Below are 20,693 nucleotides of genomic sequence, written 5' to 3' on the forward strand. Positions count from 1 at the left end.
GGGGCTGTACCTTAATTAAGGCCACGACCGCTTCCTTCCAACTCTTAGGCTTTTCCTACCCTGTCGTTGCCATAAGACCTATCTGTGTCGATGCGACGTAAAGCAACTAGCCAAAAAAAAAAAAAAAAAAAAGTACTTTGTTACCTAACTCACGAACGTAAAGTTAAGCACGAACATGACAGCTATATTACATTAAGTACAGTAGGCCTAATTTATGTACGTTGTTACACACGTAAGTACATTTCAGATGCAGCTCTGCTACAGTCCTCACTTAATGCCCTCTCGAACTGGTGCCGTACTTGGAAACTTATCCCCAATCCACAAAAATGCTGCCACATGACCATAACACTGCGTAAATCTCCTCTACCGACATCATATTACCTACTCGACAAGCCCATCACCGTGGTTAAGCAACAGCGTGACCTAGGTGTAATATTCGATACAAAATTACAATTTAAGACCCATATAGAAACATATACAACCAAGGCTATGAAATTACTAGGCATTCTCTATCGCTTCACAGAAATTTCTGACCCCATTGCTCTTCGTCACTTCTTCCTCACGATCGTTCAACCTCTCTTAAACTACTGCTCTCCGATTTGGGCAACAGCCACCCCCTCCAATACTAAACAGTTAGACAGAGCAGTGTCCTCCTTTGCTGCAATTGTAAGGAACAGAAACCCCAAGCTCAGAAATCTGTCTACGCAGCAGGTATTAATGGCAATTAATGTGTCACCGCTGCACATCAGGCGACAGGTAGCTGACCTTAGTTTCCTCCACGAGATCTTAAATGGACATTACCGCTCGGAACATCTTGTTTCTCTCTTCTCTCTCCGCGTTCCTTCCCGCTCCACCAGAACCAAAGACTTTCTCCACATTCCCCACACTCAGCACTCAATAGTTCAACGATCTTTCCTAATCCGCCTCCCAACATTCTTTAACAATATTAATAGGAGACAAGAGCTAGATATAGCATTAAATAAAAGTGTATTTTGTAAATAGTATCTTAAAGATAAGTTGATGTGAAGGGATTATACCGCCATCTTGACCCACGACGACTCGGCTATGAACATGGACATTCTCATGGTTTTTGATTTGGACAGTTATTAGTAGGATGTGTACCTGATCTTGTTATATTTTTTTATGTTTGTTATATTTTATTATGAAAGTTTACGTTTGTTAAATAGTCCGTTGACAGTGCAAGTGAAATTTGCTCAGTGTAGCTGTATCTTGTGCTTCATGAATAAATAAATAAATAAATAAATAAATAAATTGTTACACAGGTCAGACCTCTTTTAGAGGGGGCTGGAGTAAAACGCACCCGTGTGTATGCGTGGTTGTACCCACTTCCGCTGACTCTTACACACACAGCTGGTCAAGCAGTGCAAAACTCCCCGTGCTTTCCAGCAGATCCTTTTGAACACACTTTTCAGCGCAGGTAATAAATATGAACCATCGTCGTCTTCGTGTACCATCTACGCTTAAGAGAATACAAAAATAGTTCAAGTTGCTGTGTCCTTCACATTTCGTTAGATAAGGAGATGGGTACAATTTTGAGGATACTCTCTCAATAACGGTTTTAAATGATTTCATGTTTTCCCGAAGACGAGACCATGGTATTTCCGACATTAAAGTTGTTAAGTTCTCAATATTAATTTCGGGTTCCATAACAATCGCTGTAAATCTCACAGGAAATGAAAAAATCACACAAATAACTTTTAAATTGAAAAGGAGAAATAAATATGTCAAATGGGTGAGAGTGGACCTATTTGTTTAATCGTCTAAATCCATTTCTACTTTCATTAGGTACACTATCATGTTCCAACACAGGTCACAATACTGATGTCGCAAGCTTGGTCGATCTGCTGTGTAAGATGATATGCATAAAAACTAATGTCCAATAACAAGTAACTGCAGGCGTGGGACCACAACTCACCACGCACAGCCCCCTCAAACATTTCTCCCCCGGGCGGTTACTCTCTGTCTCTGTGTCACCTGAAAGATTCTATTCGAACAATTAGTTCTTACTTTTGGCCTAGGCGGACCGTCAGCTAAGCACGGAAGCAGGTCGAACCACGCCGTCTGAAAGAGGCCTCATGAATGTAAAATTAAGCACCAACACGCCAGACGCAAAGAGAACAAGACTGGCTTGTGACTGACGCTCCCTCCAGTTGTAGGCCGACACACAACTGCACTCTGGGGCCGTGAAATTCAGTTCTCTACCAAATCCGTACCCCGGCCAGTTGTCACTAGCCTATCGTGCGCACAACGTGACCGAGAACGCTAATTTAAATTTCTTATGGTGGGAGTTATGAACGTACTAAAGAGTGACTTAAATGTGTTATCCAGGTTTTTTTAGCATATATTTAATGTGGCATGGACTGGGACTTTGAAATAACAGCGTAATAACCAGGGAAACGCACTAGAGAGGACGTCTTAACCAGTTTCAACTGTAAATCGTTCCGAGTTCCGTCAAGTGAATTTATGGTACTGCATTTTATGGATTTTTCCACCAGTGGTAGCAGAATGGAGTCCCATGCACATTTTGCCCACTTACATTATCCGATCCCTCTGTGGGTGGGGCAGTAGAATACATCCATGATATCCTCTGCTTGTCGTAAGTAGTGAGTAAAAAGGCGCGCCATCGGAGCGTGGATTGGCAACCACGGGGCCCTTAGCTGGGTGCCGACATTCCTTCCACTTACTTGTGCCAGGCTCCTCACTTTCATATATCTTAGAGCTCCCTTAGTCAAATCTTGTTCTTTTCTGATCTCACTGGTATTAGAGCATTCGAGGCCTGGGCAGTCTTTCATTTTCACGCCCCTCGTGATCCATATCTTTCTTTGGCCAATACCTTTATTTTTCGAAGTGTCAGATCCTATCCTTTTATTTCTCTTTGATTAGTGTTAATAGACCCTCTTTTTCAATCAGTTTTTGAAAATTTGGTAAATCACAGGAAAAACAGGAGATGTTATGGAACTCAGAGGGGGAAATCTGGACATTTGTTTTTCTGCCAGATAAAATAGACACACCATATTTATTTGCATAATAGAAGCATTTTTTTCAGTTTTTAAAACATAAATCTAGTGCATGTCTTTTATGCTAGGAAAAAAATTGTAAAGAAAACTTAATAAACATATAAAACAACTTCCACCACAAAATAAGTGTATAAACGAAATTCTGCAACCCATTGGATGACTTTGTTCACTGTGTAATGAATGACGTGTTTGACGTGTTTCCAAGTTTTAAGTTTGTTTGGCTTCCTTTTGAAGTATGTGGACTTTGAGATCAGTTTGTGTTCTCTGCGGAGTTCAACAAGTTTTTGACCATTTTTATTTATATGTTAATGTGGAGCCCATTTCCCAATGATATCTCTGTATTTATTTTCTCTTCCAAGTTGGGCATTGAAGTCCCCTAACAGGATCTTAACTTTGTTAATATGTACTTGGTTTAGTGTTTGGTCAAGGACATCCCGAAACTTTTCCACTTCTTTCCTAGTCTTTGTTAGAAAATTCTTTTCATTCGAAGAGAGAAAAGAATTAAAGTATGGAAGTTGAAGGAGAAAAGCATACAAGAAGAATTTCAAAGGGAAATAATACCCTTGCTACCCAGGACAGAGGTGGGGAATGTTGAAGAGGAATGGAAAAGATTTAAGGAAGCACTGGTCGGATGTGCAGAAAAGGTGTGTGGTAGAACATCAGGAAATGTGAAAGACAAAGAAACACACTGGTGGAATGATAGGGTAAAGATTAAAGTGAAGGAAAAGAAAATGGCATGGAAAGCATGGAAGACATCTAAGACTGAAGAAAGTAGAAGAAAATATGTGGAGGCAAAGAATTTGGCCAAGAAAGTAGTCGAGGAAGAAAAGAGGAAAAGCTGGGTCTTATTCACACAGAAATTGAGAGATGATACGCAGGGCAGCAAGAAATTACTGTATGGTATCTTAAGAAACAAAAAGAGAGATCAAGTAAACACCAGATTTGTGAAGGATGAAGGTGGCATAATTTTAACAAAGCCAGAAGAAATAAGAAATAGATGGAGAGAGTATTTTCAGAAGCTGCTGAACGTAAGAACGGATGACAGTCATTCAATGGACGACCAGGAAAGGCAATTAGTTGACGAAGAAATGGATAAAGAAATTACAATGAATGAAATTGAAATGGCAGTAAGAAAGATGAAGAATGGAAAAACTGCTGGAATAGATGAAATTTCAGTTGAGATGATAAAGGCAGCTGGAGCTGTAGGCCTGCAGTGGACATATCGGGTTCTCAGGAATGTCTGGGAGAATAAGGAGATCCCTGAGGATTGGCAAAAAGAATAATCATCCCAATTTTCAAGAAAGGTGATAAGAAAGTTTTGAAGAACTACAGGGGAATTACTCTAATATCGCATGTTGCTAAGATAATGGAAAGGATACTGGAAAGTAGAATAAGGTTGAGGGTTGAGAAGCAGATACAAGAAAATCAGTTTGGTTTCAGAAGTGGAAGGTCAACAACAGAGCCCATTTTCATTATGAGACAACTAATGGAAAAGCATTGGGAGTACAGGAATGATATGGTGATGACATTCATCGATATTGAAAAGGCATATGATCATGGCATTGTATAAGGAATGTTGTAGTTGCTTGCAAACACAAGTTGGCAGGACAAGTTGGTTCAAAATAACTAGTGGGCTGAGACAGGGAAGTGTTCTATCACGAATCCTGTTTACAGTAGTAATGGATGACATCATGAGAACAGCAAAAGCAGCATATGGAGGAAGAGAAATGAACATGATGTTATTTGCAGATGATATTGTGATTTGGGGAGAAGACGACAGGAAGGTTCAAGAACAGTTGAATGTGGTGAATGGGAAGATTGAAGAATGTGGATTGAAAATAAGTGTAGAAAAGAGTAAAACTCTTGTTATGACTAGAGGGGAGAAAGAAGGGAAAGGTCGGATTAGACTTGCAGACAAGCCCCTGGAAGTAGTGAAAACGTTTAAATACCTGGGGAGTGAATTAATGGAGAATGCTCGACTGGATGCTGAGATTAGTAAAAGGATTCAAGCTGGAAGTTGTTTCTATCATGTTATGGGACAAAGATGTGCCAATGGAAGCAAAGGAAACTATGTACAAGATGTATTACGTACCCATAACAACTTACGGAGCAGAAACTTGGACAATGACAAAGAAGGATGAGAGTCGAATACAGGCAGCCAAAATGAAATTCTTGAGGAGTATGATACAGAAGAGTAGACGAGACAAAATAAGGAATGAGAAAATCCGGGAAGAAAATTGGACTGGAAAAAATGAATGATAGAATAGAGAAGAGCCGACTAAGATGGTTTGGGCACATAAAGCGAATGAGCGTCGAAAGAATGCCAAAAAAGGTGATGGAAATACAAATCCAAGGAAGGAGAGGCCGTGGATGACCACGATTGAGATGGAAGGATACCATCCAACGCAGCATTATAGAAAGAAACCTGGACTGGGACACAGTGTTGGAGGTGGAGTGGTGGAAAGACCGAAGAAAGTGGAGAGGAACCATATTTGCCCCTACCCGGCTACAGCTGGATAAAGGGAAATGATGATGATGATGATGATGATGATGATGATGATGAGTAGGTGCATGGGCATTTATGATGGTATAAATTTTGTTGAATGCTTTTAAACTCAATGTTGCAATTCTAGGTGAGATGTCTTGAAAATCGATTATCAAATCTATCATTTTCACATTGACTATAAACCCAGTTCAAAATTTGGGGACATAGCTTCATAACCCATAGTCCAGGTTTCCCATTGTAAATTCTGTAGCCTTGAGATTCGAATGGTTCTTCTATAGTATTTCTCATCTCCTAGAGTCTTGCTACTAAAATTTTCTGTTTATCTAATTCGTCTGTCAAGTTCTTTAGTTTTCCTGCGTTAAGTAGGGAATTAATATTATGAGTTGCATTGTAGTTGATCTGGTCTTGTTTGATCCTGTTCTTATGTGCTGGCATAGGAATGGGTGATTGCCAACGCTCCGACTCGTTGAACCCTTCTGGGTGGCTACCCACTGAATCTGATGTAGCCTTCTGCTTTCTTGGACAGGACGGTGGAATTTTTTTCCTAAAACACCTTTCCATGGTTGATCTTCGAAGGTACAAGTATGGTTGTTTACCACAGAGGGGCAACCTCAGGTGTTCAGGGTTCTTTATTTAAGCCTTCCTGGAAGTTTTAATATTGGGTTAGAAAATTTCCTCATGTTTACTTTCTTTCTTACTTACCTACCTTATATATGCAAATAATTTTAGGAGAGAATTGAAATAAAGAAGAAGAAGGGCTTTAATTTGTGTTTTATATACAAGAAATCAATCCTACATGTGATGTACTCCAAAACTGAATAAAATATAAATTTGTCATGCACTTTGCTTACCTTCCTTCCCCTGATACAGTTGAACCTCTCTTCTGCGAATACCATCGGTTCTGTGGGAAAATGTTTGTTATGAGACATGTCTGCTGAAACAAGTTTGTAAAAATGAATCAAACATTTATCCGCAAAGAACATCCACCTTAAATATAAGCATGTCTTTATTTAAATTATTCTAAATCATTTCTAACTAAATATTTGCGCAGCAGATTATTTTACAATCTTTACAAACATTACTGCTTCAGGAAGTAATTATTCGACTTTGTCAATGTAAATTTGGCAATTTTTTTTCTTTGCTGTGATATTCTCAGAAAGGGAATAAAGTCTGTTAAATTGTTCCATTGTGTTATCCCCATACATGCGATACGTGATACACACATTCATCTGTTTAAAAATCCCATCTTTCAGATTATTAGCAATTCCTCACGCTTTTTCGTGTAACATTGGCATACTCAAAGTTTCTTTGCTCAAGCATAACTTTAACTACTCATATACCGCAATGTTCACTTCTGGACATCGAGACTGTTGTGGCTCTTAATCACTGAATGCTGCTTTGTTGCCTTTTATATCTCCACATGAAGATAACAATTTTGCTTTCAAATGCACAATATGATCATGCTTGATCAGTCATTTTTAATCATTTTTCTCTTCAGTCCAACAAAAGTTTTGTAATACTATTATTCATAGAAATGAAATTATCACTATGTCCTATGAGAATTGCTGTTTGTATTGTCCCTAAATTGAAGTGTGTGGTTTGTTTATATTGTGATCATGGTGGCGTCAAGGCCTGAACGCAATAAAGTCTATCAAATGTGGTGAATTTTATGAATGGGTGAACGAAGTTCTAAATGAAAGTGACTGTGTTATAAATGATGATGAATTTTGTACTATTAATTTTGATGACAATTTGAGTGAAATCAGCGAGGATAGCGAAAATTGTATGAACGAAAGTGGTGTACGGGTGAGTGATTGGGCCAGGATTCACAAGCCGAATAATCCAGTAAAATTCTGTTTCAGCAGTCAATGCAGAGTCAGTCCATTGATTTCTATACAACTGCTTGAATCTGGAACAGAGTTAGATGTATTTAGTCAATTCTTGAGCGATGATTTCTGGATGGAGATCGTAAATGAAACTAATAAATATGCACACAGTGCATTTCTAACTGGCAGGGATTGTGATAATACATAGAAAGATGTATACGCACATGAAATAAAGGCTTATTTCGCCCTCATCATAATAATGTCATAGAATACGAGACCTAACCTAAATGATTACTGGAGCACAAAGAAAAACTTTGGATGCCCCTGAAATGTTGTATTCAGTTGTCAGTTTGGCCATACCATAACAAGTAGAAGAGAAAGTGTGAGCTCTTAAGTTGTTCCCTGTTGGGTAGTATAGGGACTGTGATGAATCATCCGCTAGGGGCAGCACCATTGCTATCTGAGGGTTGGTATCTCTAATTGTAATATGGTTTGTTTGGTAGTTTTGCTCTGTGAAGGCAAACACTTAATTGTCGTGCATTATTGTTAAGTGAAAGTGAAAAGCGTGTGATTTGGTGATGGTATTCTTTTATTTAGTGTAAATATAGTGCTGAGTTCATAAAACTTACAAAATTACCGACGAGGAAAAAATGCCTACTTGCTTCGTTTCAGGATGAAAGTCTGGCTACAAAACTACGAAAGATAAATACTTCTTCAAACCACCTAAATAAGAAGCAGAATTTTCGAAATGGGAAAAGACAATACCCAGATAGTACAAAAAGCTTTTTGATAAGTGTTATGTGTGCGATTCACATTTTTCTGATTAATTTAGTGTTACCACGAACCTGCTACGCACGCGTAACAGGGGGAGAGGTGATACTCCCACGTGGCGCGTCCCAGGTGGTGGATGGGGGGGGGGGTCCTAACCGGCTTGTCGGCGGACTTGAGGGAAATAAAATACCTCTCGCGGACCAAACACACTACCCCCTGCGGGTGGGGGACGCACATGTAGAATACACCCGCGGTATCCCCTGCCTGTCGTAAGAGGCGACTACAAGGGGCGACCAAGGGATGATCGAATTAGAGCCATGAAACTACTCTTGATTTATACCATCATGCGGGGAACACCATGGGTTGCATGTACTTGCGAGTAGTATCACTAAATTGGTACGAAATAGGTTTGTGATTAGTTGCAGTAAAAAGCCTGGCCTGGTGGTTTCCAGTACCCGTGCGTCGTACCCATGTGAGCAACACCGCGGGTCTGGGCGTAGCCTGTGAGTTGTACCGCTATATGAGCGGCACCGTGGGTCAGCGTTGCCTATGATTGGTACCCACTATTTGGGGAACACCACGGGAATACCGGCGCCCGTGACTAGTACACCTAGGTGAGGAACCTTACCTGTTTGCCTTGGCTATGAGTGACGCCATTGTGTGCGAAACACCATAGGTCTGCGTTACCTGTACTAAGTACAATACTTGTGAGTAGTACTATCTTGTGTGGAACACCGTGAGTCTTCGCTGCTTTTGATTAGTACCCCAACATGACAAATACCATGGTTCTACTTTACTCGCGACATGTACCATTGTGTGGGGCCTTAGTCGTGGATTTTGCACCCCTGTAGACATCAAGCATCATTGTGCTTTATAAATGGTCCGTTGGTCAGTAATACTATTATTCACGACCTTTTTTTGTGTCTGATCCACTGTTTTTGTTTGTTTGTTTGTTTTTTGTTTTTTTGTAGGGTTCATATCCATCCATTCATTCTTCATGACATTTTTTATTTTATTTTGTTCAGTGGATTAATTTGAACTTTTGGTTTATTTCATTTCGTACCATTAGGGGCCAATGACCTCGATGTTAGGCTCCTTTAAACAACAAGCATCATCATCATCATCATCATCAATTTATTGTTAAATCATATTCATTTGTAATACGAGGCAAACACGTAGAAATTCCTAGAGATAGATGGAAACTGAAAACTGGCGCTGTCCCTCATATTTTCCCCAATTTGCCACAATATCTCACGAAACAATTAAACAAACGCAAATCACCCTGCAAAAGACAGCCTCCAAAGACGGAGGAAGGTTGAAGAAACAAATCACACAGACCTCACTGCGAATTAAATTTCGATGCTTTTTCTGAGAGTGCTAAAAGAAGTGAAATAGATTCATACACAGCTAAACAGACACCACTGTCGGCAGCCCTGGTTTCCCATTTTCACACCAGGCAAATGCTGGGACTGTACCTTAATTAAGGCCACGGCCGCTTCCTTCCCTTCCTAGGCCTTTCCTATCTTATCGTCACCATATGACCTATCTGTGTTGGTGCAACGTAAAGCAACTAGCAAAAAAAAACAATACCTAGCTAAAAAGACAATAAGTTCACTTAGAAACAAACTAAAGAGACAGGGACGTAATATAATGACTATCCATAATAAATTGGAAATAGCTAATGCTAAGATTTTGTTGCTAGAAATACAACGAAGACATTCCAAATTTCAGCCAAATTATTCAAGTGAGCCGACATTAAGTAGAAAGCAAAAGGTGATTATTGACACCATGCTAAAGAAATGTCAGCTAAGAAATAAGAAAGGGATGAGATATGATAACGAATTCCTTTTAGATAGTCTCTTATTTTAAATCACCTGAGGGCTATAGACACTGTTTAAGGCATGACATGCGTCCCCTTCCTTCGGAGGCTTACCTGGAAAATTACTTAAAAGTCTGAAGTGCCCTACAGGGTGAACACCCACGCCGTTAGTGCTATTGAGAACTATTTCTGCAATGAGAAGAGTGAAAAGAATCACACGGGAATTCTCATATATGACGAAGTAAAACTGAGAGAAGAGGTTCAGTTTAACACTAACTCATTAAAAGTTGATGGACTCGTAAATGTAGGAAAACTCACCCAAGAACACAGGAAAAATAAAGTCTCAAATCATGCGTTAGTGTTCATGTTTGTGCCCCTGTTGCATAATAGGGTTCAACCGGTTGCTGTGTATGCAAGCCGAAATTCCACACCTGGTGATATTTTGTCATGAATTTTAAGCCAGGTGGTCTTACAACTGGAGCAAATTGGTGCCAGAATTATAGGTTTCACCTCAGGCGGAAGTCAGTCTTATAAAAAGGTGTGGAAATGTTTAGGAATAAATGGAAAAGAAGGGAAGGTCGTGTGCTCTATTTCTAATCGTTTTGATTCTAGTAGGAGACTTTGGGCCTTTTCAGATGCTGTACATATATTTAAGTGCATCATAAATAATTTTCATGACAGAAGTGGAGTCTATTACCATAATTATATATCGACAAGTTTTTGAAATGGATAACTGGCATAAATTTGCAGGTATGAAAGTTCGCCACAAGCTAACGTCTGCACATATAGACCCCACTACATTTCAGCGCATGAATGTGAGACTTGCTTTTCAGTTATTTAGTAATTCTGTTGCAAATGGGATAAAGTTCTTTAGACAGATAAACTCTGAGGGATTTGAAGACAGCGAACCGACAGAAACATTCACAAGGGAATTGAACATCCTAATAGATGTATTAAATACTTCTACTCCAGCAGGGGCTCTTTATAAAGATTCAATAGTGCGTCAGACCTTAATAAAATGGAGAGATAACATCAGTGGGAAGAATAATACTTTTGCTTCAGAAAGAACTCTTGAATGCCTAAGAGTAACAATTGAGAGCACCATACAGGTGTCAGAGTATTTCTGGAATAATGGATTCCGATTTGTGCTCACAGCCAAATTTAATCAAGATCCACTAGAACGGCACTTTGGTATACTACGCTCAATAAGTTGTGCCGACCACCCTTCAACAATAGATTTTCTGAATTTACACATGTTGCAGTCTATTTATATCCCAGCCAAGCTTGCCCTGTCATCGGGTGGTAATTGTGAGCCCAAATTTGAACTGACATTGACATCATTCATCAATCAAATGAGAACACTGTCTAAGAAGACAGAAGAGACAAATAAGGCTGTAGTAGAAAAAACACAAAATAAAATAAGACAAGCACTAGGCTTCACTGAGAACATGGATGACCTCTTACCGGACTGGGAGAACAATTTAGGTCTAATTAACAGCGATAGCCGCAGTCTTGCAAAGGAGTGTTTGATGTATTATCTAGGTGGATATATAGTACGCAATACATCCAAGGTCACAAAATGTCATAAATGTGTCAGCCTGCTTCACGGAAAAGCTACAGAAGAAATGCTTGCCGCAGCCCTCACGTTTATTAGGGACTATAGCAATAAATACAGCACTTTCCTCAACCATCCTTCAAGAGCAGTTTATAATGTGTTCGTGCAAGTTGGAAGTGTATTGGAACAAAAACTCTCCTGTGAATATAGTCTATGGGACGATATATGAGGTGCATTCAAGTTCTAAGGCCTCCGATTTTTTTTTCTAATTAACAACTCACCCGAAAACGATGAAACTGGCGTTACTTCTCGACGTAATCACCCTGCAGACGTACACATTTTTTACAACATCGACGCCATGATTCCATGGCAGCGGCGAAGGCTTCTTTAGGAGTCTGTTTTGACCACTCGAAAATCGCTGAGGCAATAGCAGCACGGCTGGTGAATGTGCGGCCACGGAGAGTGTCTTTCATTGTTGGAAAAAGCCAAAAGTCACTAGGAGCCAGGTCAGGTGAGTAGGGAGCATGAGGAATCACTTCAAAGTTGTTTTCACGAAGAAACGTTTGCGTAACGTTAGCTCGATGTGCGGGTGCATTGTCAGCATTCGTGGCACCCACCTGGATGACACTTTTCGCATTTTCAGGTCGTCATGCAGGATTGTGTGCACAGAACCCATGGAAATGCCAACACTGGAGGCGATCTGTTCAACAGTCATTCGGCGATCCCCCAAAACAATTCTCTCCACTTTCTCGATCATGTCGTCAGACTGGCTTGTGCGAGCCAGAGGTTGTTTCGGCTTGTTGTCACACGATGTTCTGCCTTCATTAAACTGTCGCACCCACGAACGCACCTTCGACACATCCATAACTCCATCACCACATGTCTCCTTCAACTGTCGATGAATTTCAATTGGTGTCGCACCACGCAAATTCAAAAAACGAATGATTGCACGCTGTTCAAGTAAGGAAAACGTCGCCACTTTAAGTATCTAAAACAATTCTCATTCTCGCGGCTGGTGCTAAAATTCCATCTGTGGTATAGTGCTGCCATCTCTGTGATGTTTTGACAACGAACGCGGGCTCATTTTAAAACAATGCACATGTTTCTATTTCTTTCCAGTCTGGAGAAAAAAAATCGGAGGCCTTAGAACTTGAATGCACATCGTATTTTACGAGTGTTTTGACAGTTTTGCACGGTATCGCTATTAATTCGAAAGAATTAGGATGCTGCGACGATCATGTTACGGACATTAGGCCTATCCCTAAACTTGTGTTACATTATATGAAATATCGCTTTTATTTTGTAACAAGACAGATTAGAAAGGAACTGAAATCTGCTAAGACCACAAAGTCTACCCGGAAGCTATCTAAACTATCTAACAACTGACTTCTGGAATGGTAAGCAAAAGCATAATATTTTGCCTGCAATAATTGTCTTTTATTCGTATGCCAACTTGTAAGCTCAAGCTCAAATACTGCTGCGAGAGCGGCCTAACGGAGGAACCAATGACTTAGGGGAGTGATCACACTTCTTCCTTCTACTCGCTATAGCCATACTAAACCTATTTGTAAGTTTAGAAATAAATAAAAACTAAAAACAGTAAATATTCCAATGTTCTAATCCTTCTGGACAGTCGTCCCTTACAACTAAGCTAAGAAATATTTAGTCACAGGGGTCAACAATATCGGAATAAATTCGGACTTCAATCAGTTAATGAATGAGGTGTTCATTATATCAACACTTCAATATATTTTTATCATAAAATCGATAATTAGAATATGTTATTATCCTCCAACAAATACCGCTGTGAGGCGCCACTCCATACCGTTTCGTACAAGGTCTTATATTAGTTTCGTAAACATTAGAAAGTGTTTATGAACTGGTTATAATATATTTACAGCCATTCATTGTAGTTTTGACGGTTAGTGAACACAATCTGAAATTATGGAGTATTTACCATTTATATTTACATTTGTACTAAATAATAAATATCTTGAGTACCGGTATGCATTTAATATAAACCTTCTGAATAATAAATATTGATTTTTTTCATTGCTTTTTTTTTAAATGCTATTATACCCTTTAACCGGTGACGTGAGGTCTCATAGACTCCCAATAAACATAAAACATCTGGACTTCTTTCATTAAAAATCTTGCAGGGAGCTGTTGTTTATGTTACCTTCTTATCTGTTTCAACATACTTCACACCCTGAATCAGGGTTAGCTCGCTACGTTCGATTGAAATTCTCAAGTGGACTTCACGTCAGCAGTTACAAGAGTATTTTTGTCAATGCATGTTGCGTGGTCAGTGTAAAAAAAAAAAAAAAAAAAAAAATCTGCAACAGTTGCGGCGAGAACAGATGGATATCACACCATCAGTGCAGAACTTCAGTGCCGGAATGATAGGTTCCAAAGTGTGCGGCACGTTTTCAGTTATGTGATTATTTTCGTTTACGCTAGTTGTGTTCTGGATCAGTGAAAAGTGATCTGTTTGGTAATTGTGGTGTATTTTAATAATTTTATTGACAACAGCGATCAAAGTGAAATTTAAGACGATGTCTGCATACTGTGAATAAGAAGGAAGGGGAAATGATGTATACCTAATTTTTGCATCATTAGATCGTACATATTTTCATATTATGAAAGATTATTACATGCTGAATCAGATTGTTTGAGATTACTGTGTACATATTTGCCAACCATTTTTCATTGTAGAAAACTTCTGCTAGTAAAAGTAACTAGATATTACCATAACAACTCTAAAAACATTTGCGTAGAGACATCTATTGGAGGACGAGAGATACTAAACATGACGATCACTGTACTGTTTATTACCAGGGCTTATAAATCTGTATTTAAGTTTCCGGAAACCCATTGAAGTTAACAGCACAGTTAAAGTTACAAGCGGTTTTAAGTAACTCACAGGTAACTGTGGTGTACCAGAAACCGGCCATAAATGTTATTTACGTCGGCTAGCAAGGCATGAGACTTGTCACAGGGTGTGTCCGGTCTCTGTCTGAATCGTTACAGAGGAGAGGGTAGCAAGAAATAAGTATAATGGCATTTTTCGAAGTTTGTTGAAGAGTTTATTCATAAAATAAAGGTCAGAATTCAACATCACCTCAGTACAGAAGTTACAGTGAGTGCCTCTCCTTGGATTGGGCTGGTCCTGGTACACTGCGGGTTCGCAAGGCTCATTTACATCTGCACCATCTTCCGAGAAGGTCTGGAATGTCTGGAATTTCTGGAAGATCTTGAAGATCTAGGAGCACTTGTAGAAATGGACACGACACTGCACTAGTGTTCGAAGTGTACTTGTTAAGGCATTCGACCTCTGCACAAACAAAGTTATTATTATTAATGATTTCAAGCAGGTCACAGGTAACGATATAATGTCCCTAAAGTCTGATCGCACTTGATAATTATGATATGTCACTGAAGTTAAGTTCACACAGTCAATAGTACTAGATCGAGTAAAACATGGAATTGAAATGAACTCATGTTAACTGAGACTGAATCTGTGAGATATCAGCCACTTAAGAAAGGAAATAAACAGATCGCTTTATCACAGTCAAATAATGTCGTGATTATTTTCAAGTTCACACAGTTCTATTTCTAAGTAATTGTTTGTAATAAACTGTAACTAAAGAATCTTATCCTGTGAATTTAGTCCCATTCACAATGTTAAGTTTGCTGGCACTGTTTAACTCGGTTAACTATGTCAGTCACTTGGTAAAGTAAACGTACAATTCAAAGAAATGTTCTAATACCTCGGTAAAGTAGACGTACACCTTGATGTTTTATTACCATAAAATTATATCACTTGTTAAATTTAAATACTGAATTATGTACAGGTTGACGTTTCACTGTCAGAAAAGTTCTATCACTTGTTAAATTTAAATACTGAATTATGTAGAAGTTGATGTTTCACTGTCAGAAAAATTCTGTCATCTTTAGAATTCATATACTGGGTTATGTTAAATCACTTTGTAAAGAAAACGTACAGTTTGACGTTTCACTGTTAGAAAAATTCTATCACCTTCTGATATTCAAACACCAAATTATGTTCAAGTACTTGGTAAAGTAGGACCGTACTCGCGAGAAAAAAGAAATACAAGTTCGAACCACACTGGTTACATGAATAGTTATTCAGCTGTAAAACACACGTCTTAGCTTGTAGTGGAACTTTGTCACACGCAAGCGGTGTTGAAAATTTTCTAAGTCTGATCGAAGCGTCGTAGAGTTAGAGTTTTGTCACGTGGACTTTCTCGTCGAGGATCGAACTGGAGAATTACATCACGGCGGTGGAGAATAACCATCAGCCGACCGACAGGCCTCGGCTGTGGCACAAGGTAGACTGATTTTACAGTGAATATACCTGCCTTTTTATACAGGATCTTGGGAAATTGAGGCTATTCTAACACATTCAGTATCTCCCTTAATCTTTGACATATTTCTTTCAAACTCGCGGATAATGATCACAAAAAAATGGGCTACACAGTGACGTAGTTCATTTTCCCGTACGTTAATCCAATTAAAAGTTATTGAGGATAGAATGTTTGGAATGTTCTATCGGCTGACATAACTTGGCCTTGACTGTGTTCTGCAGGTCGTGACGTCACAAGCTCCACGTCGCTCACAGCTGACTTGCTTGCAGGCGGCCAGATATACTTGCTTGGCGCGGAATATGACTTTATACATCGGGGATTCTATCTCGAACCAGCATTCCTGGTACAATATATCAAAGAAAAATGATTTGGATTAGTGTTATATACCACTGTTTCACTCTATCAACTTGCTGTTTAATTAAGACATCTTGATCATAATATTGAGGGTTTCTTATGAATTACTGAAGTTTTTAATGTTGACAATTTTTTTCTGTTTCAGAACTAGCTCTGGTTTTGAGGCGCCTCCACGACAGTTTTGTTGCTTTAGCAGGTCGGCTACAGTCAGTTCATAATGCTGTTGAAGCACAAAAAGAGCAGTATATGAACTTGAGGAAATACATCTTAAAAGATTCATCTGATGTGTTTGAAGAAGGACTAAAGCGTTCTTTGGGACCTCCAAAACATGAATCGCTAGCAAAGATAGCTGCTGGGCCTACACCGTTCTCAGGTCAGATCTGGAAAATTTCATAATGACTTTTTAATATAAATTTGTCATTTCCATTTAATGTAAATTTGGCATTTCCATAATGAAGACTCAAAGAACTTTAATCACAAGGTTTTTTAATCCTCAAATATAATGTATTTGAGGATAAAAGACCCCTGTGAAAATATAATATATTATTTTCTTGATGCATGTATGATGTGTTGTAGTTAAATACATCGATCGCTGTAATGTCGCTTTCAGAGTCTGATTTATTGAGTTCATAGTGAAATCCATCTTCTGTAAGGTTAATTTGTGAAAGAATCTTCTTAATGTACAGAATTAGTGCCAAACCTTATTTTTCAAATTCTCCTTTTATGAAAGAGAAAATCATACAAAAACTCAGGAATGTGCATTTGGTGATTAGTCTATGTGAGTTTGGTTCTTGTACCCTTGTTGGACAACACATTAACCATTTCTAATTTTAAATCTCCCTCAACATATACATAATTTAAGTGAAATGTTTGAAAGAATCTCTGGGGAAGATTATATTAACTCCTCGAGCTGGTTTGACGTGCATTGTACTTTAAGCAGTGCTTTGATGTACATCATATCCGGTGCAGTGCGAAGTTTAAGCATGCATATCTCGTTAAGCCCTCATCCTAAATATGAATATTTCTTATTGTCTCAGTCTTCAAGGTTATTTCTTTCGTGCTCTCTATGAGTCAATACTTGAAGTAAGTACTTTTAAAATATGATTGATGTTGATTGAATTTAATTGAAGTCGAGCTGTAAGATAATGAGATTCATGAGGAAAAGAAAACGTGAACCAACCATCCCATTCTATCAACAAGAATACCATTTGGATGATATCGAAGTCATCGAATTAATGGTTGGTGCTTGAGGAACCATTCCCTTATTTTTTCGTCAACTTCTGCAAATAATTTAACCTCGATCAAGCATTAATCAGAGAAGTTGCAGTGACTTCCTTGAAATATTCAATCCAAAGTCTGAAGAACCATAATCATATCTCCCAAACTTTTTAATGAAACAACATAGGGACGATGAGGAACAAGGCACTTCTTGCATTAGAATATGAAGCTTTCTTTGTGCTCCAGTAATCATGTAGGTTAGGTCTCATATTCTATCACATTATTATGATGACGGCAAAATAAGCCTTCATTTCATGTACAGATACATCTTTCTATGTATTACCACAATCCCCGCCAGCTAGAAATGCATTGTGTGCATATTTATTAGTTTCGTTTACGATCTCCATCCAGAAATCATTGCTCAAGAATTGAGTAAATACATCTAACTCTGTTCCAGATTCAAGCAGTTGGATTGACTCTGCATTGTTTGCTGAAATGAAATTTTACTGGATTATTCGGCTTGTGAATCTAGGCCCAATAACTCGCGCATACATCACTTTCGTTCACACAGTTTTTGCTATCCTCACTGGTTTCACTCAAATTGTCATCAAATTACCAGTACAGAATTCATCATCATTTATATCGCAGTCACTTTCATTTAGAACTTTGTTTATCCATTCATAAAATTCACCAGATTCGGTAGACTTTATTGGGTTTCTGCAAATTAAATCTCGTAATATTATCGACACTAAAGCGACACGCCACCGTACGGAGAAGTTTAGGTAGCTTTGATTATAGCGTTGTTACAGTGAGTGTAATCTACTTATAAATACGGTAGCTTCGAAGAGAAGGTGAAGCAATAATAATGTGAAACCGAGTTTGTGGTACAGGCCATATAGATGTAGCTTGCTTTCTGGAGGTCGTAGGTTCGAAATGCATCATCGGCAGTCCTGGAGAGTGTTTTCCGTAGTTTACCTATTTTTACACCAGGCAAAATACGAGGGCTGTTATTATGGCCACGGCTCTTCTTCCCCAGCCCTCCTCTTTAAACAGTAATCACCACCATCACCACCACTTGCCTTTTCCTATCTGATAGTTGCTGAAAACTTATATGATTATATATATATATACCACATACAACCTACTTTTTAGTTTTCTCCATGTGTGTTTACTTGGCAGTAAATATAACTGAATCCCTCCCGGCTGATGTATGTGACAGCCCTCTGACAATCGGGACACACAATTCTGATAGTGGTATGTGTTTTTTTTTATGTATTTACAATTCTTAATAATAAAAATTAAGAATTGTAAAAAAAAACATGAAATTGGTCTTATGCAATATGTTTCTTTTTTTTTTTTTTTATGTAGTCAAGTGACCTATAATTCCATGGAAATCACCCAATGTATATAATAAAATGGTTGCCAAAAATTGTATACATGTTGACAGTTATTGGACTGTCCCTTTGCCAGTCTCAAGAAACAAGTCTCTTGAAAAGCGAAACCTTATTTGAAGATCTATCTCCCCGTACATGTCAAATGAATTGCTGCGATTTAGCAGTGGGCAACCCACAAAGAGGCCGCCGGACTAACCTTTCTTCCCAGAATCGTCTCAACATGATAATACAAATTGCATGTTTCATGGTACATAACCTCTGATTGTGATTAACTCCTCTCATTTGAGGTTAAACAGTGCTCTTGGCAGTGTTTAAACATGACCGGTTGAACATCAGTTTTAGACAGTGTCTGAGTAATAAATAACGTCTCTGTAATGCGGCAGCCATACTTTGGCATTGTTTAACTGTAGACATCGTCTAAATACCGTTTCTGCAATCGGCCCATAATGTCCAATGTACTAACCAACCATTATATAATCAACTCCTCACAATAACTTTTAAAATTTACCTTGTTTTCTGTATTCTCTGTCCTCAGGGGCAATATCCAGTTGAGGAAAGTCAAAATAAATAAGATTTAGAGTAATTTCTCACCACAACTGAGGGGAATGTGGGGAATTACAATGACTGAACTATCTTGTGCTCTTACAAGTACAGGAGTTTCCCATCTTCTATACAGAAGTAATGGAAGTTACAGTTCCAGGATTCATTTGAAGGGAGTGATAGTGATTATACTCAAAGAGAATAAGCACTCCAAGAAGATGAAGACAGTAATCTAGACCAGGCGAGTTGGCCGTGCGATTAGAGGCACGCAGCTGTGAGCTGCATCCGGGAGATAGTGGGTTTGAATCCCATTGTCGGCAGCCCTGAAGATGGTTTTCTGTGGTTTCCCATTTTCACACCAGGCACATGTTGGGGCTGTACATTTAATAAGACCACGGCCGCTTCCTTCCAACTCCTAGGCCTTTCCTATCCCATCATCGCCATAAAGCCTATCTGTGTCGGTGCAACGTAAAGCCAATAGCAAAAATAAAAACAATAATCTAGTGCCTGTTGATCCAGTGACAGAACCCGTTGTGTCAAGCTTATAGCGGATGAGGCGCAAATATCACTACAGAAAAAATACGTCCCACAGAACAATCTGAGCCGCAATGTTACTTTGACAATGGGTCACATATTAATAATACCTTAGAAGTCCGTTATAGTGAAAATTCATAACGGCGAAATATTTACTTTCTATAGCGGATTGTCATTACATCCCATTTTTCGTAAAAGTCGGGGAAAAACTCGTACACATTAAAATTGGTATGAAACGGCAATCAGTTTGTTCAAAACTTGTGTTTTTGTGGATGATATCCACACTATGGCTTACTCATTTGCTATTTTTCTAAATTCCGATACTACGTGAAAGTGTGTGTTTAATTCTGAAAGAATTATAGTATCGCTCCAGAGACCTCTGTGGCAAACGTTTCAGTTTTCTTCTTCAAACAGCATCATCTAACCTAACCGTATATATATCATGAAAACGTATTTCAAGTACACGCAGAGAAATGAAAACCTCCTCGCTACAAATTTACATGGGAACAGACTTTTCAAAATTGAACTAGACGAGAGAAAATATAAACTATCCTCTGACATCAGTGATGTACTCTGCCATATCTTGGTATATCACAATACTAAATGTTTTTTATTTAATTATTTAAATAACATTTTAAAAATAACGGAACATGTTTCATCTATCTTGTAGACATCATCAGCTGAAAAGTTTTTAAGATTAAGCACGAAGGACAAGGACAAAAACACATGTTGAAACATTTTAACTGACTC

The 20,693-nt window shown here is 38.6% G+C and overlaps 1 protein-coding gene across 5 annotated transcripts in view; it reads left to right on the top strand.

Moving 5' to 3' along the window:
• LOC136866541 (nuclear pore complex protein Nup58) overlaps window positions 1–20,693 on the top strand; it is a 166,127-nt gene that overhangs the window by 95,221 nt on the left and 50,213 nt on the right. For all 5 annotated transcript variants that reach the window (XM_067143606.2, XM_067143608.2, XM_067143609.2 and 2 more), the window contains exon 6: window positions 16,403–16,630. In XM_067143606.2, the coding sequence (XP_066999707.2) occupies window positions 16,403–16,630 (228 nt within the window). The remainder of the gene's footprint in view (window positions 1–16,402; window positions 16,631–20,693) is intronic.

Source organism: Anabrus simplex, chromosome 3, assembly GCF_040414725.1.
Source record: "Anabrus simplex isolate iqAnaSimp1 chromosome 3, ASM4041472v1, whole genome shotgun sequence".
NCBI lineage: Eukaryota > Metazoa > Arthropoda > Insecta > Orthoptera > Tettigoniidae > Anabrus > Anabrus simplex.